Source organism: Xiphophorus couchianus, chromosome 4 (genome assembly GCF_001444195.1).
Source record: "Xiphophorus couchianus chromosome 4, X_couchianus-1.0, whole genome shotgun sequence".
Classification (NCBI taxonomy): Eukaryota; Metazoa; Chordata; class Actinopteri; order Cyprinodontiformes; family Poeciliidae; genus Xiphophorus; species Xiphophorus couchianus.
This window is the reverse complement of record NC_040231.1, coordinates 23,801,607-23,828,054: the sequence shown is the minus strand read 5'-3', so window position 1 is coordinate 23,828,054 and position 26,448 is coordinate 23,801,607. Positions and strand designations below refer to the sequence as shown.

Sequence of the window (26,448 nt, the reverse complement as noted above, 5' to 3'; positions counted from 1 at the left end):
TGTAATTTTGTAAGTTTGAAACAAAACAGGAATTAATATTTTCTCTCGTCGTAATTTCATTTGCAGGAAGAAAAATCAACACAAACATTTATATAAGAGTTCAACTTTGCAAATATAAGACATTTTTAAATATGACTGACACTTGTTATCAGACAAAAAGATAATCAAAATACGTATGCATTACTATTAGTTTCAACAGTCATGATGACACCTTGCCTTTGGCTCCCTTCTGTGGAGAAGTCACGAAGAAGAAGAGCAGCTCCACAAGCAAACTTTCTCACTAACACTTAAAGCCACACAGAAATTTTAATGTGTTGAACGTGAGGAAAATGTATTTTAATATGAGTTAAAGAACAATACATTCAGAATGCACTTTTATTGAACTTCAAATGACAACATGGACAAGAACATAGATATAGAATATATATGAAAGACTGAGAAGACCAAAATTGTTATGTAAATTGTATACAAAAGGTAACTAATAACACTATGACTATTTGCAGGTAAAAATTACCTACTTAAATACACATTAACAGTCTAAATAATAACTTGAATACAGAATCAGAATTCCTTTTACTGACATTGTGCACAACAGAAAGCACGGCGAAATAATAATAATAATAATAATAATAAAAAACATAATTACGTATTTCATATAATCAGAAATTGTTTATTTTGGTGCAAGTTTTTTTTTTTTTTCTTTTTGGATCAGACAATAACTTAGCTGAAAAAGTTGGGTTCTGGTCAACTGGTCATTCATCTCCAAGCTGCTATTTATTACCGTCAGGAATGACGCTTGAACTTCCTCTGCGTGCCAATCAGAGAGCGATTAAAAACATGAATGACATTCGTTTGCACGTGACCCCCCCACCGTCTGTGATGAAACGGAAACATGAGGACATTTCTTGTCCAACTAGAGCGACTAATTATTAATTCCCCTCCTGTGACCGCTGTTTTGTTTTGTTTTTTCCCCCCCGGTGCTCCGGTGGAAAAGATGAATTAAAGCACTGCGTTGTGGACATGCGCGGAGCTGCAGCGAATATGGCGGCTTGCATTTGATGGAAAGTGAGGAGTCTCTCATCAAAACAGCCCGCTCTCACGGTTTGTACCGCTGCTATCTCATAAATAGTCTCATGGGCCGCAGGTGACGCGTCTCTGCCCGGGTTCTTTTCGCGGCTGCTCGCCGTACCCTGCTCCTTATCCCCGCGCACTGATAGATTGTTTATACTGTAGCTATTCTGTGCAGACTGACGGACGGAGAGAGAGAGAGAGAAAAGGGGGGCTTGGCGCTTTACTGTAGCTACTCTGAACTCTGCAGATATCCCTTCGCTTTTTGATTGCTGGCTTCCTGCAGAGGCTTGCACTGAAACTAAGAGGGGGGGAAAAATAATAACCTCCCGCAGCATCAAGAACCACGCCGTAGCTGAAATGCAACGTTAGCAGTGTGTAGCCCGTGTAATGAGCGCCGTCCCGCCCACAAAATGTGCCCGTAAACCAAATGAAAATGCGTCACAGACTTTTCTTCACCTATATTTTGAGCCACGCTTTCTTCAGCTTTTTTTTTTTTTTTTTTGCCGTTCCCAGGTAGTTAAAAAATTAATTTAGACGTTTACTCTGATCAATAACACAGGGCGTGAGATTACCTCGACATTTCATGGTGTGATTCACGGCGAAATGGGCGTTTAAATGGTCCAAATGTGAACTCGTGGGGCTTCATAAGTTGTTTGATGTGATGTGATGATGCAGCGGCTCACACCCATCTCCAGGACCCGAGCAGCAGTAACATGAGCCTGCAGGCTCTCTGCCAGTCAGAGTCGACACCCACAGGGTCCAAACAGCGGGCTTCTTTCAGAGGATTTCACATCCAAGTTTTACTTTTTGTTTTTTGTGTCGTTTAAGAAATGAAAGATATTCGGAAAAAAAAAAAAAACAATTAGACAAAACAGCATCTAACAATTTAATAAAAAGTCTTTAGACATAAAATTGTGCCAGCAAGAAATCGTTTGATCAAGTCAGTCTGTCTAAATGATTTACTGATCTGAAGCATTTGCTTCAATAGTTTGTAGAAGTAGTAAAAATGTTGAAAAGTTGTGGCAGCAGTGCTTAGCTATTTTCTTTATTAGCTTTTTAAATTATGAATATTATTTTCGTCATTGTTATGAGGAACTCAGAAAGTGCTGCGTCTCTGTAATGCTGGTGAGATATTCTACAACGTTTTAACGTTGTTAAAAACCTGCAGAATCATTTCCGTCCTTGATTTGTGCCAATTGTTTCAAATTAATTGACTAACTAATCTGTTTGCTTATGACAAAAACTTACTGTGTGATGGTGTTGTTTTTAGGTGGGAAAACGCACCAAAGTAATTTTGTAACATTCTTGTTGCATCGTCAATAACCCCTGAATAGAATATATAAATATATTGTCGTACTAAAAGACTATAATTTTTCTTACATGATTTGATAAATCAGAGAAATTTCACTATTGCATCTTTTCAGAGATTTTAGTTGTTTCCCTGTTGATCATTTCCAAAATAATTGAGGCAAAGAAAATAGGGCCCTTTGTGCTGGTTTTTATTCAAAATAATATATTCTTTCTGCAAACATATTTTTGTGATCACATAAACTTTAAGATGTGTTTTTGATCTTTATATTTTTAACACCAGTAGTAGTAGTAGTTGTTGGGTGAAAGCTAATTACAGTGAAAACAGTCTCACAATACAAAGTTTGCTCTTTAGTGTATTCTTTTTATAAATACGTTAACCTTTGACTGGCTGTTTGGATTGAGGGATAACCATCTTCCTTTAAAAGTTTTGTTTTCTTCCAACATTCATAAATGACCTATTGAAATTACATTATTCATTCATGTTATGACTAAAGTAGACATTTTAATGCTATTAATTAACAACACTTAAAGTGTGTCTCTGCATTAAATGCTTCTGATTTTTTTCCAATACTTGATAAAACGAGATGAAATAATAGCTGCCTCACTTTTCTGAAGTAAAGTTTTACATGAAATCAGGCCTTAGGCCACGTTTTAAGCCTTACCACAGTTTAGATTTTGTTAAACTTTACCCAAATCCCAGATCAATGTTAGAGCCGGTGGAAATGGGGGCAGTAAAAATTAAGTGCTTCCTGATCTGCAGGGCAGTTCAGTTTGACCCTCCTGGGTGAAGCACACAGACCAGAGCAAACACACACCGGGCTTTTTTTTTTTCCCAGAGAGCAGGAATCCTTTTCAAGTCCTCACATCCACACAACTTAATGGCTTTTTATAGTGGCTTGAGTTGCTTTATGATTCCTTCAGACTAAATGGGGTTCACTCTTCAGGAGGAAGGAAAGCTGTGCTGCAGTTCGTAAGACTTTGCTCACACGAGCGAAGGCTCTCGCAGAGATTTTAACCTTCAAACTGACGGATCCGGTTCGTAGCACATAGCAGCTATTTTGCTGCTATGGATTACATTTGTTGGGCTTCTTGAGTTGTTTATGGACTTTCCAGGGCATGCAGTTTTCATAAATCTAATTTAGACTTTTGTGACAACATTTCAGTTTAAACATTGCAGAAATGCTCTATTTAAATGTCTTCACTCCACTGCAGCAACAGGAAAATATTAGCGTTGCGGCAGAGCTATTTGGGATGGAAGAATGCCGCAAAACCTGAATGGTGAGGACTTGCAACATTTATTCTAGCCGAGTACGTTTTTAACTCTGTTTTTCTGTTGGCAAATTTTAGATGGTAGCTAGCAAATAACAAATTTGAAAAGTAGATTAAAAAAAAAAGCTAGCTTCTAATGCAGAGTTACAGGTTAAGGAGAGAAAAAGCAAAATCTACACAAATATAAAAACGTTTTGCTTTTATTCACAAATGTTCCTTTTTCCCGCCGTGTACAAACTCAATGAAGACCCAAAGGTAGCAAAAAACAAGGTCTGCAGTTGGATAAACAAAAACAGAATAAAACAAATGGATCAACAGAATAAAACTAAAATAACCAGGAGGTTAACCATAGAGTGGAGTTAAAGCTTAGAATAAATGTGCAACTTAATAAAGTCAGAAGTTTCTCCCAGATGTGACGTATGTAGAAAATTATTTTTACGTGCAATACATGATGGTCCCCACATTTATTGGCACAGATAGTTTACTTCTGCAAAAGGCCTTGAAATACGCAGATCTTTTGTTGCAGTAGCTGTGCCTAGTGTAGAAAGAAACGATGAACATATAGTTTGTCTGAATGTTTTATCTCTCTCTCCATTTTTCTCACTGTGTGTAGTGGAAAAACTAAGTTTGTCCCTGTTCCACGTGATTTAAATTTTTTGCTCTGACTGATGGAGAGCAGATTGAGTTTATTTAGATTCGTACCACTTTGAATGGCACGTTGTCTCGCCATTTCTGTTTTGAAGAGTAAACCAAAGGAACATCCACAAAATGCTTTTTTTTCCTGCTTTTTTTTTTTTACATTTTAGCTTTAGGAATTGCTTGGGTTGAAACTAATTGTAATGCTGGTGACTTAAAATGAAAACTCTTGACATTTTTTTTCTGTACCTAATCTCTAATCGTAAAAAGAAATCAAAATCAAAATAAATCATAAATATTTTTACGAGGCAGGTCACTGTTATGTCAGCGTAATAATGTCACTAGCGTTACATTATAAGCCTATTTTTCTCAACACTCATTATGCTGAACACAGAGAATGAAGTAACACAGCAGATGATGAGTGCTGTGATTTTTTTAAATAGAAAATTTGCCATTTAGTTACTGAACTTCCAACACTTTGATTTCTGTCCTAATATTTACATGTAATTTCGACAATCTAACGTAAAACAGCTATGTTTGGATGAAATCAGATCAAAGGATTCAGATGTAATCAAAACCAGAACTTGTTTAAACTTATGATTTATTCTGAAATATTTTTAAATTCAGGTTACTTTAGCGTTCTGCTAACAATTACAGGTTGTTTTTTTTTCCTGTTTCTTGTTAGGTTTCTGTTTAGCCCTCTTGTCTGGTCATCATGGGACGGACACCACAAAGAGGTACGAGTACGTTGTTCTCGGGTTGTCCGGTCTGAGATCTTTCAGGATTTTACCCCAATCCGAATCTTAGACGCATCACAGAGAGTGCCTACCATTTCAATAATGTCGTCGGTGTTTAATGTTTACGACGCGCTCAAAATGTTGCCGCTCTGTCGTGTTGTTCTCATCGTTGGATTATTGTTTTGATTTCAGATCCAAAAGAGGAGAAGAAGGAGAGGCGGAGCAGCATCACAGCTGGCTCTGCCCTCGACAAATCAAACGGTCGGATATTCTGCTTTTCATTGTTGAACTTTTCAGTAAGACTCCAGTGTTAATGCCTTATTGAGTGGTTTTCTTAAATTACTTTTTGGAAAACTGAAAAATAAGCTACCGCGAAACTGCTTAGAATTAGCTGCTGTGCTTTCATTTAGATCTTAAGCTGCTATTTATTGTGTCTTTGAGCAATTTAATTACATATTTTGTAAAGTTTTTTTATTAGCTGTGTATCCACTGATAGTGTTTTATTTAACATCAGTTGATTAATGGCTTAATCTTTATTATTTTTCCTGTGTTTTCTGTTTAGCTATTCATAATGTACTTCCAAGTAAGAAGCTATTCATCAGTTTACTGCTCTTATCTTTGTTAACAGAACCGTTCAGCTGGGAAGACTATCTGAGAGAAACCTCATCTGTTGCAGCATCACCTTCTTGCTTCAAACAGGTAGCTGATCTTCACAGTAAGATGCATTTTTGCTCTGTTATTCCTTCAATCCCCAAAAACTATCTCTTTATTTTACTACGTTGTTCCCTTCATGTTTGTAGCTGTTCTGTTTTCTAAGTCAGTGTTGCGTCGATGCTGCTGCTGCTGCTTAACGGACACTTTGCATGTCCTGTAGTCAATTTTATAAGCAAAGGTTAAAAACTATAACAGCTACTTATTGTCAGGCAGTTCTTGTCTCAAAATGATCACATTAGCAAGAACAACTTCTTGAAATCACCTGTGTTATTAAATGACCACATACAATACTACAGAAAGTATACAAGAGTGATATGTTAGCATACGATTTAGAAACAAGTAACGACTGAATATCATTCCAGTGGAGATGCATTAATACTGGCACATACTGTAAAAGAAAAAAATGTTTTGCTTTTTTACTGGCAGAGAAAATCAACCTCTTGTATTGTCAAGTATGACGACAGTATATATATTGGCAAAAATCTGTCATTTTTTGCCTTATTTTGCCTTGACTGGTCATTGGATGGTTAAATAGTAGAAGGTCTGACTTTTTTCTTGTTTGTTGACTAATTTGGTCCTTAAGCAAATTAAAGTTCAGCGGACTCTTTGATGCACTTCAATAGAGGTCAGGGACTATTGTTCTGCTTTTGATGGAGGAATCAACATGAAGGGCTGATTAATCAATCAGAATTGGACTTGTGGCAAAAAGATATGCCAATTTAAACAGTTAATAAAAACAATGGTTGATATTATTTTCCTTTAACAGCTCAAGACAAACCAAGTCTTTTATTGCAGCCAGAATATCTCCTCATCTCTGGGGTTGCTTTTCATGTTCAGAGTTTTTTTTTTTTAGATATTATTACTTTACTTAATAAAATAATTGGTTCACATTTAAGGTTTAACATCTTATTCCACAATTAGGGTAGAATTAATCATACACATCAAGAGTGTTTTAACGATTTTAGATTTTTTTTTCATTAGTAAAATAAAAATAAAGTCAGTCATATAAGAGGAACAACTGGCATGCATTGTCAGGTTAACAAAAACGTTTTGAACTTATATAAAAATCAGATGTTACCTCTGTTCCACCTATATATAAATCAATGTTCTTGTGGGCCATAAATCTACCACGAACATTTTGAAGTGACCTGGAGAAAATTATTACAATAGGATAATAGTTAAAGTGTAATCCCTTTATTTTCTGTTGGATTCAAAGCTACGACCTATTTTATGTAACCTGCTGCACGGTTTTCTTTTCCTTTACAAGCCAATCTTTGCTACATTTATTTTCAGAAAAAAAGCAATTTTTTTTTTAAAGGAAAATAAAAAAAAATTGACAAAATCAGCAAGTCAGACCAATTCTGTTCAGTAAAAATCTGTTTTATATGGCAGCCATATGGACAGAGAGACCAGTTAAAATGACTGACGGTGTCTTTTTGTCTCTCTGCAGTCTAGAATCCCCCCTTCCAATGATTTCAAAGCTGGTATGAAGCTTGAGGCTCGAGACCCTCGCAACTCTAACTCGGTGTGCATCGCCACGGTGATGGGCATGATGGGGACTCGCCTGCGACTACGGCTGGATGGCAGCGACAACACTAATGACTTCTGGCGGCTTGTGGACTCTTCGGACATCCAGCCAATAGGAACTTGTGAAAGGACTGGAGACATGCTGCAGCCGCCCCTCGGTGAGCGTCTTTAACCACGAGGGCTCACAGCTGGATCTCTAACCAGTAGAAATTGTATAAAATCATAACAATAGTTTAGCTTTGATTTGAGCTGCAAAACATGTGACGTACATTAGAGAGATTTGGAAGGAAAATTGGACTTTTTACTTTTCAACACTTTCTTTTCTTTAGTTTTAAGTTAATGTTTATTTTGAAAAACATATGTGTTGGGTTGAGTAATTGCAGAATTCAACTTAACTGAACATGTAAAAGATAAAACAGAGTCACAGCAGGGATACTGTTAGCCATCCTGCATAGCTTGCTTTGCCAGTTTTGTCCTTTACACGTGATTTTACTCACTCCCTGGTTTCTCCGTTAGAAAGGCCCTTGAATACACTTGAAAAATTCCCAACAGGATTCAGAAGTGGTGACTGTTTGGTATCTACTGCACATTCAGGTTTCAGGATGAATGCATCCTCATGGCCCATGTTTCTCCTGCGGACGCTAAGCGGTGCAGAGATAGCCCCCGCCTCTGCTTTTAAGAAGGTAAGAAGGCAACCTAAAAAACACTTAACTTGTAGAATGGTCTGATCCATGTGTCACATAGGATGATTCAATCTCGGATTCAGTTAGTGGTCTGACCTGAAGTTAGGAGATTCACAAAGATTTCTGTAAAATATATTTGAACAAGGTGCTTACCATTTTATAGAGATTGATTTTCAAATGAAGCCTCCGTTAGACAAAGACTTGTTTTTCTTTGTATAGAAAATACAGGGAGATATTTATCAATCAAAAACAGCACCTGTAAAAGTATGTCACTATTTCACATTTTGTTATGTTACTACTGCAAACCTCAATGTACTTTGTTGTGGTTTTAGAGTTAGACCAACACAAATTAGTGCATAATTGGGATGTTATTAGAATAAAAATCTGAAAAGCATGGTGTGCTTTTGCCTTCATCCCCCTTTGTGTTAATAACACCCTTAAAACAAAACTCAGTTAGGTTATAAAACAATACCAGTCCACAAAGCACTCTTTTCATTATCTGAAAATGGAAAGAGTATGACACAAATGTAAACCTGCCAAGACAAAACTCTCCACCTAAACTCACTGGCTGGACAAGGAGAGCAGAGTAGCAGCCAAGAGGAACGGCAGAGATCTAATCCTTAAGTTGGAGAATCTGTTGACAGGATAGATATTTGTTATGAACACTCTACAAATCTGTCTGTTGTGGAAGAGGAGCAAAAATGGTTTCTTTCTTTGTTTCTTTTTTCTTCCTTCCTTCCTTCCTTCCTTCTTTCCTTCCTTCCTTAAAGGAAACCCATAGCAACACCTGTGTGCGGTTTGTTACAAACCATGACCCTAGATTACTCTCAGAGCAATCTGATGGGCTTAAGATATTGCCCTTGACTTGCAGCTGAACATATTCAATTAGAAGTGTGGGATATACATGGAGTTCACACTTAAAAACATCTTAGAATAATACACCAATTTTTCCAATTCGCAGTTATGCACTACATTGTGTCATAACATAACATTGTTCCCATGTTTTCATATTTTGTTGTGTTAGGAGCCAGCCAGCGCAGATAAAAACTACTTCCAGCCCGGCATGAAGCTGGAGGCTGTGGACAGGAAAAACCCCTACCTGATCTGTCCCGCCACGGTGGGAGAGGTCCGAGGCCTTGAGATTTTTGTAATGTTTGATGGCTGGCGAGGTGCCTTCGACTACTGGTGCCCCTTCGACTCCAGAGACATCTTCCCTGTTGGTTGGTGTGCCCTGACGAAGCACAGCTTACAGCCACCAGGAAACTTCTGTAAGCATTGCTTTTTGCTGTTTTCTTAATCAAGCTTTTGAATAGACTTCTCAGGAGTTAGGTAAATCTTTCATCTGTTCATAGAAAATTGAACTTGAATAAAGAATCTTTCATTTTCCAGCTATAGATTTTCACTTTCAATTCAGCTTTACTTACCTCACAGTAGGTGTAGAGAAAAGGACAAATACTTAATTCCTGTTTATCTTGTCTGATATGAAAGTTCATTCTTAATTATTCAAGATTAATTCAGATTTTACAAATACTATCCTAATAGAAGACATGATGGTTTTATGTCTTTCTTTGGTCTTTTGATTCTTGGTTGTGAACAGGCAGGGTTTTTTTTTTTTTGTTAATTCACCACTAGAGGGCATCAGATGTTAAATTCTTGTATTTGAAAGTTGTCTTTTTAGTGAATTAGCAAGAAGGAGATGAAATCCACACTGAGTTGCTTAAAGAATAAAGTCTTATGTTACAGATTACAGTTTTTTTTTATTATGTATTTCTGAACTTGCCAGCTGGTTGCTTATCATTTCTCGACATCATTATGGATTCAACAAAGCTTGTGCCAGTCCTTCAGTGTATGCATTTAGTCATGAACACGGTAAAAATCAAAATGTCCTCTTTTTACTTTGTAATCCATATTGTGTCTTTGTTTAGCACTCAGATGGCATAAAATGTGTAACATATGATTATAAAATATTAAAAATGTAAGGTATATTTAAAGAAATTTAACACATTGTATTAATTATATTTATTGTATTTATAAACAGAATTTGTGTAAAGTAATTTCAAATTTAGTTTCGTTTCTAGCACGACAGATTTTCTCTTAATCCAGGGACAACAGATGAAAAGTTATTAGTTCTGGTGCCTTATTAGAGTAATGTTAGTTAATGTGCATTGTCCCTGCCAGTTAATATAATAAATTTCATGTGACATATTATATCCTTTTAAAAGTACAAAAATGAATCACCAACAATATAATCGTGGCTTAAATTTTGCCTACTAAAAACCTGAATAATGTGAGATGAATAATGGATCCTTCATTAAATATCCAGAAACACGGAGAATAATTCAGAAGCACATTTAGGTCACTCAAACTGGAGACTGTAAAAAATATTGAATCTATGTACTTCTGAATCAGTTGACATTAAACAAACGTATTGTCTTCGGTACGGGTCAAAACTTAAAAGCTTTGTGAAAAAAAATTACAATTACAACAAAGAATAATGATAATCGGAAGAACACTTCTGTTTTTTTTTTTTACAAGCAGGTGAAAAAGTGAGGGCTGTGTGGAGGTGTTAATGGGCTGATAATTAACTTTGCATACGAGAGAAGAAGTGAGAGACAATGCAATTACTCCTTCTTTATCTGGCTTTCATTCAGTTCATCCTTTTGACCCCGATACTTGTATTTTCCTTCACAAAACCAAAACATGCCAAGACCAAGTGAAATGAGTTTTATAAACAATATCTTGCTATAGTCATGCAGTTTTTTGGTAATGCATAAAAATCGCATAATAGTGTTTTGTGAATAATGTATGAATGCATGTCTAGGTGTAACACAAAGGCTCCACTCCTCTTTGTTTATAATGTCACTTTTTGGCTCCAAATGCTTGGAAAATATTTTCTTTTCAAACTTTCAATTTGGACAGCATATAAATACTAGGTTTTCAACTAGTGAGAATGGATAGAAAAACAAAGGGGTGACTGACATGTCTTAATAAGATTCAAACCCAAAGAATAAAATCGGTATATTTTTTATATATGCACATAACATAGTAGGATTTTGCTCCTGCTTATGATTTCATTTTTAAATACCAGAGGGCTCAATATTTGTTTGAAGATGCTGGTGAACATATATTTAAAAAGTCAGTAGAAATCTGACACTTCCTTTTTTTTTGCCATTTAAGACGCAGATTAAGATGTCATTCGAGGGTCTTTCCCGCATTGTCCCAGAGTCTGGGTGATATCCGACTTGGTCAGCTCCCAAAGGAGGACCCAGCCATCTTTCATCAGAAACCGCCTGAATAGTCTAGGGTTACACTGAGATGGACACCTCCTGGGTCTTTGCCGTATGTGTTGGTGTGTTGGTGTTTGTGTCTCTTTTTCTGAGGAGAATCTTTCTTATGTGTGCATAACTCCAGGAGTTTTCATTCATTTCAATCTCGACCCTCCTGATCCAGTTTAACCTTTTACCCCCTCTCCCCCCACCCCTATCCTAAAGCTTAAACCATCCCCCACCCTGTCTTGGAGTCCCACCGGTAACCTCTCCCCACCCTAACAAACACACACATGTTCTCCCCCTCCCCCAGAGGATTACTTAGAAGCAGGTGACTGATGCAGACTGTCGATATGGCAAACAGATAACATTAATAAATAGCTCAACTTCCCCCTTCCTCACCCAGTTTTCCTTTCCTTTACTCGCTCTACCCTTCCCCTACCCCTATGTAAATTCACCAGCACCCCTACCCCGCCTCACCCTCCTTCTGCTCATTCATTGGTGAGGGAAGCTTTGCAGCTCCATCAGCCAGCAGCCCGAGGAGCAGCGTGGGCTTTGTTGTGGGTTTTCTGCCGGGAGAAGAGAGACAGGGAGAGAAGCAGCTAATAAAGACACCGAAAGTAGACAATGAAGTGCAGATGAAGCGGCCGCTGGAGAAATAGAAGCAGCGTCTGAAAGAAACAGAGCGGTGACAAAGACAAACCAGGAAGCAGGGACTTTTATTGCCAAAGACATTACTAACCAGTACTCCAGTGCACTGAAGTTCTGCTTTTCTCTTTCTCTTTCTTTTTTTGCATTTCCTGGTGAGTGGTGTCAGTTTGTTCTATTGCATAATTGTAGGAAAAACTTTTTATCTGGCTTTATGTTTTACTTTTTGAAATTTAGCGTTTTGTCAACTCACATAATTGCACAATTGTCATTAATAGCTGTTTTATGGCAGTTTACCATTGTCGATTTGGTGAGATTGCAGGGGTGTAGTGATTTTTATTTAACTAACACTGCAACTTTATTTTAGAGGGGGAAAGTCTCCAAAGAGACAAATTAGTGATCAAAACTAATACATGTTTGGTTACTGTTTTGAAGAAAAACAAGAAATGGAAATAAGTTAATCTGTTGTTCAGGTAAAGACAATAATCTTCCTTGTTGAATTTATCAATCATTGTTGATTCTTCAAATTATTAGCAGGAAACTTGCATGAAATAGGGGACCTGGGTGAGAAGGTTTCCCAGCAATGGTGGCTCTATTTAAGTTTGGAGCTTCATGTGTTTCTAATCATGTCTTTGTTAGTGTGCAGCTGGCTTAGGAAACAATCAATGACTATTGGGATTTGTCTTTATGTTTTTATGAAGAGTTAACTATTTCATTAAGTGTGGTTGTGTTCAGGTGAAGAGTTAAGCAAGCAATTCATTCTGTTTCAGTGTTCGATGAAGCTGGACGATGTGTGCATGAACAGATTTTGTTGTTCATGCTTTGCAGCTTGAAGCCATTTGTGTAACTTCCCTTCTCTGCTTTTTTTACATGCAGTTACACACCTGAAGTCTCAGAGTGGTGTGAATCAGTGAAAAGAGCAGCCTGTATATTTATTTTTGATGTGTGTGAGGGGGCGTGCGCGTGCGTGTGTGTGGTTTGTAAGCTTAATTAGATGAGAAAGAACTCTGTGAAGCCCCTCCCCAGGACTCCAGACTGCAGACACACTTCTGTAGCGGCGCCACTTTACACACTCTTACACACGCACACACACACACACCCCAACTTGCATACACAACCATATTTCCTCAGGCTAGGGTTTTACACAGGTCATCGGGTCGAGTTCGAATTATATACTCATGATCAGTACCATATGTCCCTGCTTCATTGTAGAGTAGACATGCCATTCATGATTTGCTCAGATTTATTTCTGTTTTTTAAAATTTTTTTTTTTTTATTGCTTTCTCTGATGAACTAGTCATTATTTTTGGGGTTCCAGTTTGTTAGATGATGCAAGACGTTAACATATAAGTATAATATATGCAGTCATGTGAAAAAGGTCATTCAAGGGAATTGTTCTCTTATGTTTCTGATCTTGTCTCAGTAAAATCTCAGCACAATAAAGTGATATGAGTGCACTAATCAGCAAAAAATGAATCATGTTTCAGTCATTAAGCATCATTATTATAACTGATGTCGTTGGTTGTTTGGTGTCAGCTTGGTATGGGAACCTCACAGCTAAAGTGTAGTCTAAACGGGCTCGTCTGTTGCATGCAGACTTGAAAGTGAAAGGATGAACTCCCAGCAGACGATTTCTGAGCAGTCTGTCCTTAGGCAGGAACCGAAGACAAATTATTCTTTGTGCAGAATACAATCTCTCGTGATCTGTTACATAATATCAAGTTCTGCAAATGTGACCAGTTTAAAGACTCGTGGAAAACTTTGCTGCAGGCAAGCATTATTGCTGTTGTTTGTCTTGTACTTTTGCTGGCAATAAATTCTCTTCAATTCTACAAAAAAGTTGGGATTTTGGCTAAAGTAACTTATAGCCATCTATTAGTCTTTGACGAAGATCTGAGGAAGGTTTGCGTCACTCCTCACTTTCAGCTGTGAGGCATTTGAGGGTTTTCCTGCATCTAAATTTTATAAGTATATTTACTACAACGCTTCCTAGTTTCACCTTTTCTCGTCTTAACACAATTACTTGGTGGCTGTTTTGCCAGGTCCAGTGCTGCTTCAGCTTAATGTTTTACAGATGGTCTCTGATATTATTCGTGCAGTTTTGGATTCTTTAATATCGAGCTGGTCAGGTTCTGCTGGAGCAAAATATTCTCAAACTCAACACTTCCACCTTCATGCATCACATTTGGAACGAGGTGTCCTGCTTGCAAACCCTCGAGGAAAGTTAAACTTGTGCAGCCTCTTTGTGATTGTACAGCTAGATGCTCCGATAGGTCCTGGAATGACAATTAAGGGATTTTGAAAAATTTTTTTTAGGATCCTGTGGTCTGTTCTTTGAATGTGCTTGGAAAACAAGAGCTGGGCATGTGGTAGTTTTCTTGAATGTTCTCCACCGTTTTCTGTACTGTGAGAAGATTTAATTTAATCCCCTTTAAAAGAGGGTTGGGCAATATAACAAAAATATAGCATGATTTCTTATTTTCAAATCAAAATCACAATTTTATTTCAATGTGTCTATAAGGATTCATAACTTCTAAAAAAGCTTCTCTAGACATATTCTGAGTTTTCAAAACTTGTCCACTCTATCGACATTTATTAAGTTTGTTGTCAAGAGCTGAAGTGCATGTTTTCTTTTTGACTTTCAAAACTAAAAGGCAACAATCGTGTAAATTCTTTGAGTATTGTTCAAAAACTTATCATATTTATAACTTAGTATTGATAGCAGTAGTAATCATAATATTTTTAATAATTATATCACACTCGCACCAACACATTCAGGTTGTCTACTTGATTAAATAATATCTGTCAGTGATAAATTACAGCCTGCAGCCTCAACACATAATCCACGCAGCATTCAGATTGTTTGGCTTTGATGAGAGAGAGGATACTGTAGGAGGTTTTAATTAGCTTTATGAAATTTTGAGTTCAGGGCGCTTCATTCCTGGTAAGATTTGCCGTGTTGATGCTAGATAGAGACCTTAAGCTACATTTTATTGTCTTAAATACAATGCTATCAGTCCAATAAATCTGACGACATGGAAACCACTTAGATAGGCAAATTAAAACATTGTGAAGATAGCAAACGTCCAGGCCACTGTTTACTTACTCCTTATTGGCCACATGGCTGCTACTAGCAGCTGGAGAATAGGACTGGTCCTGTAGTTACATAATGAGGACAAAACATCTTCAAAAAACAGGGAAATATGAAAAATATGGCCTTTAATAAAACAACATATAGAAAAGCATTTAAGCCAAGGGGAATTTTTTTGAACAGATTTTCATTTGTAACACTTTTAATTTCACCAGCATGCATTATAGAAAACTAGAATTTTCTAAATCTCAGGCTGATTAGCCAAACTTAAAATCGGTCCTTGAATTCATTCACAGGGAAAACTGCAACAACATTCAGGTCAGAGGTATTCTTAGGAAATATAATGTAGGTTGGGAAGCTAAAGAAACAGGAATCAATCACAACAATAGAGAGGATGTAATAACACAATCTATCCACCGTGGCAGTTTTGTCAACAAGTTTTAATCCTTCATGATTTTCTATCAGCATATGGCTCCACATGTATGAATGTTTCAGGTTATTCAGATTATTGAGCTACCAGAAAATAATAGATGTGAAATTCTTTGAGGAAAACATGGAAACATTATACTTTTTTTTTTTTTTTTTTTTGGAGCTTCATTCAGTTTTTACTAATCCTCTCTGCCATTTTGCTTTGAGCAGTGAAATATTTTCTGGTCATATAATTTTTCCATTTTATTTTATGGTCATACTGTAAATGATATTTCTTCCTAAAAGTTTGATGATTTGCTTAGTGAAAGCCCCATAGCTGTACAGTAGAGCAGGAACTAGATGATGAATTAGATCTGATAATGTCAGTGTTTGATGAAAGTCATATTTTAGCAGATTTCCTTCGAAAGGTGTTGTCATAGGGAAGCGTGCAATCTGTTTTGCATAAATGTGATTATAAACTAATATATGAAGGAATAAGACATTAATCACAGCTATGGAAATGGTATGATGGGCTGTCACATTAGGTGAATATATTACAGGGGAAGATCAGAGAAGGCATTCCAACCCAGATTTATTTGCTGAATTAAAACCCACTGTCTGTCACTCTTCAAACATTTTAATGCGCTTTGGGAGAGTTTTGCAGCTTCTAGTATGATTTGTGTAAATAAGGCGGCCAGCTCTCTGCGTTCGGGGTGCATCGCTGTGCTTCTCTAAACATGTTGTCTGTGACCCGTCCATTACAAGCGAGTGAGCGTTTGCTCCTTAAAACAAGACACTGTTGTATTGTGAGCCCACTCTCACTCATTTTCCAATTAAGCAGCTTTCACTGCTCCCCTCGCAGCCCCTCTGAGAGTACTGTAAAGACTCCATAGTTACTCTATATTGCTTCAGTCAAGGAGGCTCTGATGAAAGCTATGCCCCCTCGAGAGAGTCAGTGTGCGCTTTCAGACCCCCATTCTCACCAAGCACCACATTGTTATTGAAATTCGAGATGGTTATCTTTCTCTTTTCCACTCTCATTTTGCTCTGTCTTGGCCACATTCACTACGATGATTATGTGATCGTATCACAGTGTCAAGCTGAAGCTAATGATGTCAAAAAGGGGCGGCGCCTCTGTTTTCTTTTTTCTAACACCCTCTTTGTCCTTTCATGCTATATTGATGTAAATATATCATATCTATCAAATATGATATGCTAAATTTTTGTTTGTGTGCAGATGTTAAAGTGTAAACATGCCTCCAAAAAACTCGCATAACTTTTTTTAAAAACATGAAATAGGAAACATTTAATCTTAGTGTAACTTTAGAAATTAGAAATGATGCAGTATTTGGTATTGCAATATTACTTATTATTAACATTTTTTATTACAGGATATAAGTCAATTTCAGTGAAACTGGAGGCTGAACGGTTGTTATCTTTCCCCTCCGAAAATCACATACAAAAGCTGAATTAATTCATCTTTATTCAATTTGTAATCCTAAACACTAAAGGCAGATTGAAATATTGCTAATATAGATAGTTTTAATTTGAGATTTACATTTGAGTACTACAATTTTTGTTTTTATTTTCTGGTAAGATATAGAGTCACATAGTTGGTTCACTGTTCTCCATGCAGAGAATGCAATGATTGAGAATGATTAATTAGGTTCTCACAGCATGTTGATTTTATGTTTGTATTTGTGATGCAAAACACCCGACTGACAGACAATCTGCAAAGAAATCAGAAAACAAATCTTTTGACTATCAGTAGACTAACACTACTTGATATTGTGAGAACACTGTTGATTAATTTTAGTGTTGTGTCTGTGTGGAAATCTTACTTTATTCCATCTCTGTCCCACTGGATCCCCGTTTTTCTCAGTTACTCTTCCTGGTGCACTTCTCGCTCCGGTTTCTTCCACATCAGCAACACGTCGCTCCTCTTTCAACTCCTCCTCATCCTCGACCTCCATGCAGACCTCATACCGACTGCCAAATCCCCTGCCACCCCTCCCCGTCCGCAAGGGTGTCCGAGGTCGCCGTCCAAAATCCCAGACCATTGCTTTGCTGAAAGCAGCGGCTGAGGCGGCGGCGGCGGCAGCGGCCGTGAATGGAGCACCGCAGAGCCCAGTGACTGAGACTTCACTGGCCCCCAGACCACACAAGAAGAGAGGACCGAAGCCTAAAGGCAAGGTGAGATGTCACAAGATACTTAATCTGTCCTGCAATGGAAAAACAACCCCGTCATGTTTTTTTTATGCAGTCTTGCAGAGATAAACGGCACAACATCTGAACTATATAAGTGTCTGTATTATCTGCAGCGCCATGCATGTGTAGGAGAGATTCAACATGCCAATAATAATCTACATGGAGCCAAATGAAGCTCACAGAAATGTAATCAAAATTGCTTGTTTGCTTTTTGCTCCAGAAGAAACCTCTGATGGGGCAATCCCCAGGCTCATCTCCAGTTACTACCCCGCCTCCAGAGATCAAACTGAACCCCAGCCACGTCTCTGTGGACAGCAACCTCAGCAACGGCTCAAATGTAATTTGCACAGGTGAATAACAAATTAAGCTGATTCCAGTGAACGATTTGTGGCTATAGATATGAATGTATAGATAAGGTTGTTATCGAAAGTCGGTAACCATAAAAAAAGCAATGTGATTCAATTTATTAAAAAACATAAAAATTGATGTGTCGTGTATTGAAATAAAGGTATGTCTAAATCAAAAACAGATTTTCTTTAAATAACAAATAATCAGTTCACTTAGAGACAGCCAATCAATGTTTTTACAAAACAAGTATAACAAAGAGGGCCCAGCGATGGGAGAGGTCTGGTTCTTTTGTAGGGTAGCTAGTGCCAGATGGAGACCCTCAGTGAGTAAATAATCTGACAGTCCTCAGGCCACTGCCAACTCTGAAACCTCAGGGCAAAATTCTGAGGCCTGGTGGCATCGCAAGCAAGCAGCTGCCACCTTGCTTTCATTACTTTACACTGTGATGGATCTAAAACATAATTGTAACCCATGCATAGCTAATGAGTTCATCAACTATTTTATGTTTAACAAAAGAAAATGTAACGTATTCAACTTCACATTTGGACTAATCACAAACTTGAAAGTCTAAAGACCTACTTTTTGGTTTCCATAAAGTAAAATTATGGCGTAATATCAACCAAAGCAAAAGGCAGTCTGTGTTTTGCTCCGACTTTGCTTCTTTTTAACCACTTGTGTCGTTGTGCTAAACCTGACAAACAAAAAAAAAACAATGTAGGTCGGGACAAGATTTGGTGAGCGGCAAGTTAAGTTACAAAGGTACGAAACCACAGGAAACAATTGCATGTGTTTAACAAATAAATGCATCTTCCTACTTTGACAATGTCATTAATTGGACAGTTTGATTTTTATGACCTATAAAATAATACAAAACCAGCACACACTGGAATACCACTAGCAAAAAAGAATTGGCACTTTCTTTTGATTTAACAAATCAACCATGCTTGTCCAACATGAAGCCTTATGGCTAATATTATATAATCCTCTTAGTTAAGCATGGCAGTGGCAGCATCGTAGTGGGTGACAGCTGCAGTGGGGCAACGACTATGTAAATTAGGACAGAATGAATGAAGCTAAATGGCAAAAAAATAAATAAATAAACAACACTCCCTTGTAATCCAGTGAATAAAATGTCAAATCACTTAAAAATATCAACATTATCCCAAAGCATTTTTAATTCTGCCAAAAATCCTTAACTTTTCCCTGTGAACTCTGAACCCTGTTAACCCTGTTTTCTAACGTTTCTCTTGGTTTGTGTCGCCGCAGTGTGTGTCTATGTCAACAAACATGGCAACTACGGCCCACATCTAGATCGAAAACTGGTCCAGCAGCTGCCGGACCACTTTGGTCCAGCTCCGGTCAACGCAGTCCTTCAGCAGGCTGTTCAGGCCTGTGTGGACTGTACGTATCAGCCCTCGGTGCTGTTGTCCTTTCTACAGAGCCAGTCCCACTCGGGAGGAGAGGTCATTAGAGGTAAATGCAGGGAAAAGGCACATATTTATGCAAAGCTAGTCAACTTCTACCTGTAATTTCCTAGTTTTCTAAACTTTTTCTTAGCCAAAATATACCTAATATCACAATAAAGCAGTTCTGTCAGTTTTTAAGTACATGTGCAGATTGGTCAGAAAGGCAAAATTGGACTAACAAAACATTGTTTCTGTAGCAGGAGCTCATGTCAGAACCGTTTCTGTAATCTGAACTGACGTGCGTCTAACCTGGTTTGGGATCCAGGGATTCAGTCTTCCTCCAGGGAAAGCTGTGGACGGCATTGGGGGGGGTGGGCTTTAATTTGTGCTGGCTTGGCTTGGGTGGGAGGGCGTCATGCCGCGTGGAACTGGTGAAAACTAACGTCTTATAAAGGGAGGGTGCGAACCCTGAGCCATCTGCTGTTTTGTTTAGCGGTGAATGCATATTATGCATGTGCGTGTGCGAATTCAGTATGTACACCCAGTGATCGGTGCTCTGCTCTGCCCTCAGTTTGCTCAGAGCATGGCATTCGCTATGTGAAGTTGCCCTCGGCCTCCAGTGCGTCGTCTGTGTTGCGGTTCTTGGAAAACATGTGCCAACACCTGGAGAGCGACAGTCTTTTCAGCTCGCAGCCCTTTAACCCCTACAGCAACAGCACACGCTTCTACAACAGAACCAAGTCAGGTGGGGGGATTTCCTTCAGTCTCTGAAAGTAAATAGTAATTTGAGTGATAAGCTGTTTGTCTGGAATACATTTGCAATCGTTGCCATTCTTAAAACTTTCTAAGCTTGGTGTTCCGCTTTCATAAAATCATACATTTCATAAAAACATTACTCACATAAATTTAAAACAAGATCTGTGCTGTTGTTTCAGGAATACTTACCAGTATTAATACATTTAAATATATATATTTATGTAATTGAAGCGAAAGAATGCATGTTTTGTTACATAGACTATTTTTGATCGGTTGGACGGTAGCCTTCAATTTGTATTATAGAAGCTACAACAAAACCATGACTTCATCAGACACAGCAGTCACCAAGCTCTCACCTTGGGGGGAAGAATTGTGTTGTCTACATAAAGTACTAGACTCACACAGTGAATTTAAGATCTTTAATTCACTTCTAACCATACTGCCATTTAATGAGTCCAGTATGAGCTGCTCTCACTAAACATGCATCACATTGCCTCTGAAGTTCATGGAGTATGTGCCGCGTCTTGTCTTGGAACAGAACCACTGTCCATCACTGAGAACGGCGTTTCCAATGACAATCCAACAAAGGACCCCACACCTTCCCCTCGGCCCCTTCACAACACACTGGACTACAGAGCAGCAAAGAGGGAGCGGCCGTGTTATCCTGGACACACACAAACACCGCCGCCCCTTCGGCGAGTCAGCTCCAACCCCCCTGAGCTTGGTCCTGTAAATACACACAGACGAGTGGAAGGTAGGTTTTAAAATGCACACAACCAAACACTGTTTTGAACTGCTTTTTTATGTAAAGCTTTAATTCTCTGTAAAATGTGCGAGTTCTTCATGTAGATTTCGAAACGCCATTGTACCAGAGCTCCTATCCATTTGTAAAAGTGAAAGGGCTTTACTTTGACTAGGCTGTCTTCCTCTCACATCCTACAGCAGCTAGCTCAACAACAGGTCCAGATCACATGAAACAGGACAGAGAGACTTCAGGGAACAATGCTTCCTCCTGGTCAGTTGATGAGGTCATAAGATTTGTCCAAGAGGCGGATCCACAAACTCTTGGTCCGCATGTCGACCTGTTCAGGAAACATGTGAGTATTTCTGTCAAATTAACAGATGTCTTGATGCATGCTTTAGAGTGCAACAGGTGTGGTGCCAGCCACATGGAAGTTATCTGATTTTGTTTCTGATGAACCGCTTGTGTGTTGATTTGACCATACATTTCGGATCACTATCCTTCAGAGAGATCCAATAATGAAAACTTTTAAGTTTGCTGGTGGAGTCCACCACTAAGTTGCCTGACGGTTCTAAATTTCATTAAGTCAAATATTCTAGCAACAGTTCCGGGGCCTTTGGAAGAGAAAAAGGCTCAAAGAAGACAGTAAAGTCCACTTGTGTTTTCAGCACATTTGTTAAATTAAAACTCAATCTTGGTCTCATTTGACCAAAAGCATGTGGCTCCGGTTGTGGACGCAGTAGAGTTTAGATAACTTTACAATTAAATGCTTCAGTAACTTGATATGAAGTGAACACCTTTGTCAAATCATACAAAGTTGGTTGAACCACTTTTATTAAGAACAATAATTTTTTTACATATCTAGTGTTTTCCTCCTCTGAACAGCGTCCTTCTGCAATGAAAGAGTCACTCTCTCAAGGCTTATTTAACTGCTTGTGCAAATGATTGCTCCAATTTTCTTGTATCGGTTGCAATGCTACCCTCCTACATTGTTGTCATCTCAATTGTCTGCAATACAACAAATCAGATATTTGTGTATGTTTGAGTGTCCAAAAACATGAACATTTTGGCTATGAAGTTTAGAAGCAAGTATATTTCTGTCATGAGAACCTTTGTAATCCTGAGTCTGCTGACGACACGCTATCCTCTCTGCAGGAGATCGACGGCAAGGCTCTGATGCTGCTGCGCAGTGATGTCATTATGAAGTACATGGGACTGAAGCTGGGTCCGGCTCTTAAACTGTGTCATCACATCGAGAAGCTGAGACAGACCAAGCATTGAATGATGACGCTGATGATGAAGATGAGACTGTTTTGTCAATGGTACCCAAACCTTCTTGTCAATTTGCAGGAATGTTTTGCGGTATAAATCCGATAAGGACACCGAGGCCATGTTCTGGTACTTTTTGGGAATACTGGGTTTTAGTAACAGGAACATAGTTTCTGCATAAATAGTGTGAATCATATGAACTGAGGCTGAAAAAAAACATAATTCCTCCTACTTTTATTATTTATCTATAATGAAATTATTTAGTATATTTTCAAGCAAAATTTAGTCTTTCAGTGTAGGAAAATGCATAGAAGACACAATTATAGAAAAGTAAATACCAGTTTGAAAACTGTTATTTCCATTTTAAGCTGATAATTTCTAAATTGTTATCACCAGTCAGGAAGCAAAGCTTGTGTAGGAAGTTGAACCTATGCTCTGCAGCAGTTCGTATCTGACTCCATAGCATAGACATCGGTTTTGTTTTATGTATTTTTTTGCCTTATTATGAGTAAATGAAGGCCATTTTTCTGAATCCCAATAAGTCGTAACTTTACATTTCTACTTTTAGCTGGTAAAAACCGGAATACAGATCTCAATTTAAAACTAGAGATAACGCACAAACAACTGGAAACATTAGTCTAAGTGCTGACAGTAAATATTTTGTTTTGCTTTAGGCAATGAGGTTTCTGAAAGCCTGTTTCAAAACGGATAGCTCAACGTTGTTTATGCATGCTGCAGGATGTATGAGCACGGAGGCTGGAACAGGGACTGAACAACGAGAGCACCTCAGTTATGGGAATTGAAAGGGTTTAATCCGGACAAAAATGTTTGCTGAAGTCAATCGTTACGGTATAGTTTTATTGACAAAGATTATGTATTAAGATTGGTAGAGTGGAGACTGATTTGATTCAGAAAGTGGTAGTCTTGTACAAAATGCCTTCCTGAGTTATAGAACTACAATGGTCTGCATGCTGGATGACATTTGTGCTGGTCAGCCTCATCTTGACTGCTGACAGCCAAACACACACTCAAAACCAAGACGTGTTTTGATATTAACATAAAAAGTGCATCATTTATAGTAAAGTCTGATCTCTGTGGAGGATGTACAGCAACCAGACTTGCTCTACCTGAACATAATGGAGAAATAGTTTTGTACAAAAGTTAAATTAACAAGTAGGTTGTTTGTTATTTTGTATCATTTTGTACTGTAACAAAGTGTATCCACCTGTATCAAGTGTAACCATTTTTTCTTTTAGCCTGAATAGTATTTTGTGTGACCATCAAATATCTACCTGCAGAGTAATGAGGTGTTTGAGTAAATATTCTCTTGTTTCAAAGTGTTGATCTGTTTTTGAAGGCAGAAATACTTATTTTCTGAACATTTCAGAATCATTTGCTAACCAAACCGTGTCTGCATTTTCACATTGTCAGTCTCCTGTAGTGGCAACAAGTTGATACTTGAGGCCGTGTTGCTTTAATGTGAAACTCAGGTTTTAGTGAGGGTTTTCTCTTAGAAGATGTTTTACATGATAACATTTTGTGTTCAGTACTGCAGCATCATTTTCATTATGTTTATTTGTAATGCCTATGTATTGCTCTGTAGCATTTCTTGTGTACCAACACAAATTTTCTACTGTATCACAAGTGTGTTTAATATGTCTACTATGCATTCACACAATTAAACATTTGTTTATATTACCATTTTGTGGAAGGCCTGGGCTGTTCGCAGTGTGTTTCTAGCTTTATGTTTTCCATCGTCAGTTCTCAGTTCTTCCTTATGAATTTTAGGAGCTGCGTTAAACAACAGTGCCTTGCAAAAGTAGATTTTCCATCTTGGCATTTTTTATTGTGTGTTGCATTTCAACTTGTAGTTAAATAAAAAGAAAATCTAAATTGCATGTAAAGCACAAAATATTCTAATTTGGTAAAGTAAAATAAAAACAGATATATATATGTATAAAAGAAAGAAAATCTGCACATGCATATAATAATAATAGATTGTATTTATAATGCTCTTTTTATCACTATATCTCACTACTTTTGCAATGAAACTTAATAGCGCTAGTGCAGCTAATTACCTTCAGAAGCCACATACTTAGTGACATCAAGTCCACCTGTGAGCAAGCTAAGTGTCACCTGGTCTGACCGGTGCATACACATCTTTTCGGAAAGGCCTCCGTGGCTGCAACACCAACACTGATCAAGCAACATCATGACTTCCGCATGCAATAGATGGCTCTACAAAGTTCTAAATTTAGGGGAATGAATAGTTATGCGATGCACACTGGAGTTTTCTGTTATTTGTCCTGTTTGTAGTTTGCTTCACAACATAAAGAAAAGGAAATGTTCACGGAGGCAGCAAAGGACAAAAAAAAGATCCAAAGGAGCTGAACGCTGCTGCAAGGCACTAACAGGTACTTTCATCACCGTGGGAAGATCTCCTGCTGGCCAGAACTGTTATCCGTGCAACGTCTTGACATATACTCATTCTACAGAATGTAGCACAGGCTTAGATTACAGTGTTTAAGCAGACTGATTCCTATTTAAAATTAACCATTTATGGTTAATTTAAAATGTTGTTTTGTTTTATTTATGAATCACCAACTTGGGATAATTCATACAAGAGATTTGCTGAAATGTTTTTACAAGTATTAGACATACTTTGAGCATAAGACTTCAAGACATTTCAAAATTCAGCGACACTCCGAGGGTGGTGCAAGAGATTAACTGGTCCAACATACTGTAGGTCTTTTCAAAGTACCTGTGAAAAGTCTGATTTTGAGATGTTCAGTTGTTAAACTCTTAATGTGGCACCAATCAAGATTTATTTTGTTTTGCTTTCAGAAGCTGGTTTTGAAAAATCCACAAATTCAAGACACCGTTTTGATTTTTTATGTAGTTTTGTGTGGCCTCTCATATTGTAAAAGTTTGAAGTTTCCAGATTATAAACCTCTTTGCTGAATTACATCCACACTTACAAGATATAACTTAGGGAACACTGGGTAAAATATGATGGGACACAAAGGCACATGCTTGCTGATCCTCATAAGTAGACAAAATGCTGCCAGAAAATAGCTGTTCTCTTAAGTTTGCACAAAAATTCAGTCAAATTCATAAATAAATGTTTTAAATACTTGAAACAAGAATGGATGTCCTGAACTAACCTAACCCTGACACATATCCAAGTCACTTGCAGCAACTACAATGTCAGTCACAAACTACATTGATATTTCTTTCGTCTCATACTGATCTTCATTGTTTCTGGAACCATTTTGGATTTGGGCAGTCACAATATAGCATGTAAGCACATTTGTGTACATTTGTCTTGAATCAATCAAATAAAAAACCAAAAATATTGGCTGTAGAAGAAAAGAAACTGCTGCAGGTGCGTTGACAGAGATAACAAAGGAGCTGACGAATGACATCTTGGAATCAAGAGGAGTGAGATGGAATGAGGTAACAGAGATTATAAACTAGACTATAGAGTGTAATGACCAGCAGGAAATAAGATAGTTAACTGGTGACTTCACCCAGAAGAGTGTTCATCTTTTTCTTTGGTCTTTAACTGCAGTTTGCATCCAACAATATTGCATCTCTCGGATGTTATTTCTACTTCACTTCATTTTCCTTATATTCTCAAAAATCTTTAGAACCATTTATCCTTTGTTTTCTGCATCACTGCTATGCGCTGATTTGTGCTATCGCTTACAATCGCACTTAAGTTTACAGTTTCATGTGACAAAATGTAAAATAAATTTTTTTAAAAAGGCGAGGGGAGGCTTACTGGTGGCACTTTAAATGTCTTTCGTTAAGTCAGTAGGCAATACCTTTATTAATTACCTAATTTGGTTATCTGTAAATCGCAATGATCATGGCTGTTTTCAGGGTAATTATGCTAATCTGGAAGAAGTTGGTGTGGTCAGCAGGAGCCCCCTGTCGTTTTTTCCATGTAACAACATCATACCTGTTGAGCGTTCATTTGTAACCCGATAAGGTGCGGCACAGCGAGTCTTCCTCGCTCCAGACACTGAGCCCTGCGGAGCCCCGCTGGCTCTGCTGTTTGAAGTTGAGTAGTTTTAGTTCTACTGAACCTAGTTTTGAGCCACAAAGTGTTCTTCACGTAAAAACGGCACATGGACAGGAAGTGTCCGAGAAAGGATAAAGTAAGTTTGAAGTTGTTAGACGTAGTACCACGTGTTGTGAATGCACGTGAACACACAGCAGTGGGCCTAGAGACGGAGGACGAAACTATTTCTGCCAGTGCAGTGTTTATTAACGTACTCCGACATTTATCGCTGCTTTTCACATATGAACTGTATTAATATAAAAATAATTGGTTTTACTATTGTCGACAAAGA

At 37.9% G+C, this 26,448-nt stretch overlaps 1 protein-coding gene across 4 annotated transcripts; it reads left to right on the top strand.

Moving 5' to 3' along the window:
- Positions 1–757: 757 nt before the first annotated feature.
- Positions 758–23,791, top strand: scml2 (Scm polycomb group protein like 2). Of its 4 annotated transcripts, none has more exons than XM_028015614.1 (14): positions 758–1,101; positions 4,973–5,024; positions 5,217–5,285; positions 5,653–5,723; positions 7,189–7,423; positions 7,860–7,948; positions 8,973–9,216; positions 17,244–17,554; positions 17,793–17,919; positions 19,184–19,390; positions 19,895–20,068; positions 20,582–20,833; positions 21,022–21,176; positions 21,977–23,791. In XM_028015614.1, the coding sequence occupies exons 2-14, from the start codon at positions 5,003–5,005 to the stop codon at positions 22,100–22,102; spliced, it is 2,082 nt and encodes a 693-aa protein (XP_027871415.1). In that variant the 5' UTR covers positions 758–1,101; positions 4,973–5,002; the 3' UTR covers positions 22,103–23,791. The 4 variants fall into 4 exon arrangements, with proteins under 4 accessions (XP_027871415.1, XP_027871414.1, XP_027871416.1 ...); XM_028015613.1 differs by having other exon boundaries at positions 17,790–17,919; XM_028015615.1 differs by having other exon boundaries at positions 765–1,101; positions 17,790–17,919; positions 20,618–20,833.
- The last annotated feature ends 2,657 nt before the right edge of the window (positions 23,792–26,448 follow it).

Coding starts and splice junctions, on each gene's coding strand:
- scml2 (XM_028015613.1), top strand. CDS start 5,003: ATGGGACGGACACCACAAAGAG. Junction 5,025..5,216: donor GGGACGGACACCACAAAGAG/GTACGAGTACGT, acceptor TTTTGATTTCAG/ATCCAAAAGAGGAGAAGAAG. Junction 20,069..20,581: donor CTACAACAGAACCAAGTCAG/GTGGGGGGATTT, acceptor TTGCCTCTGAAG/TTCATGGAGTATGTGCCGCG.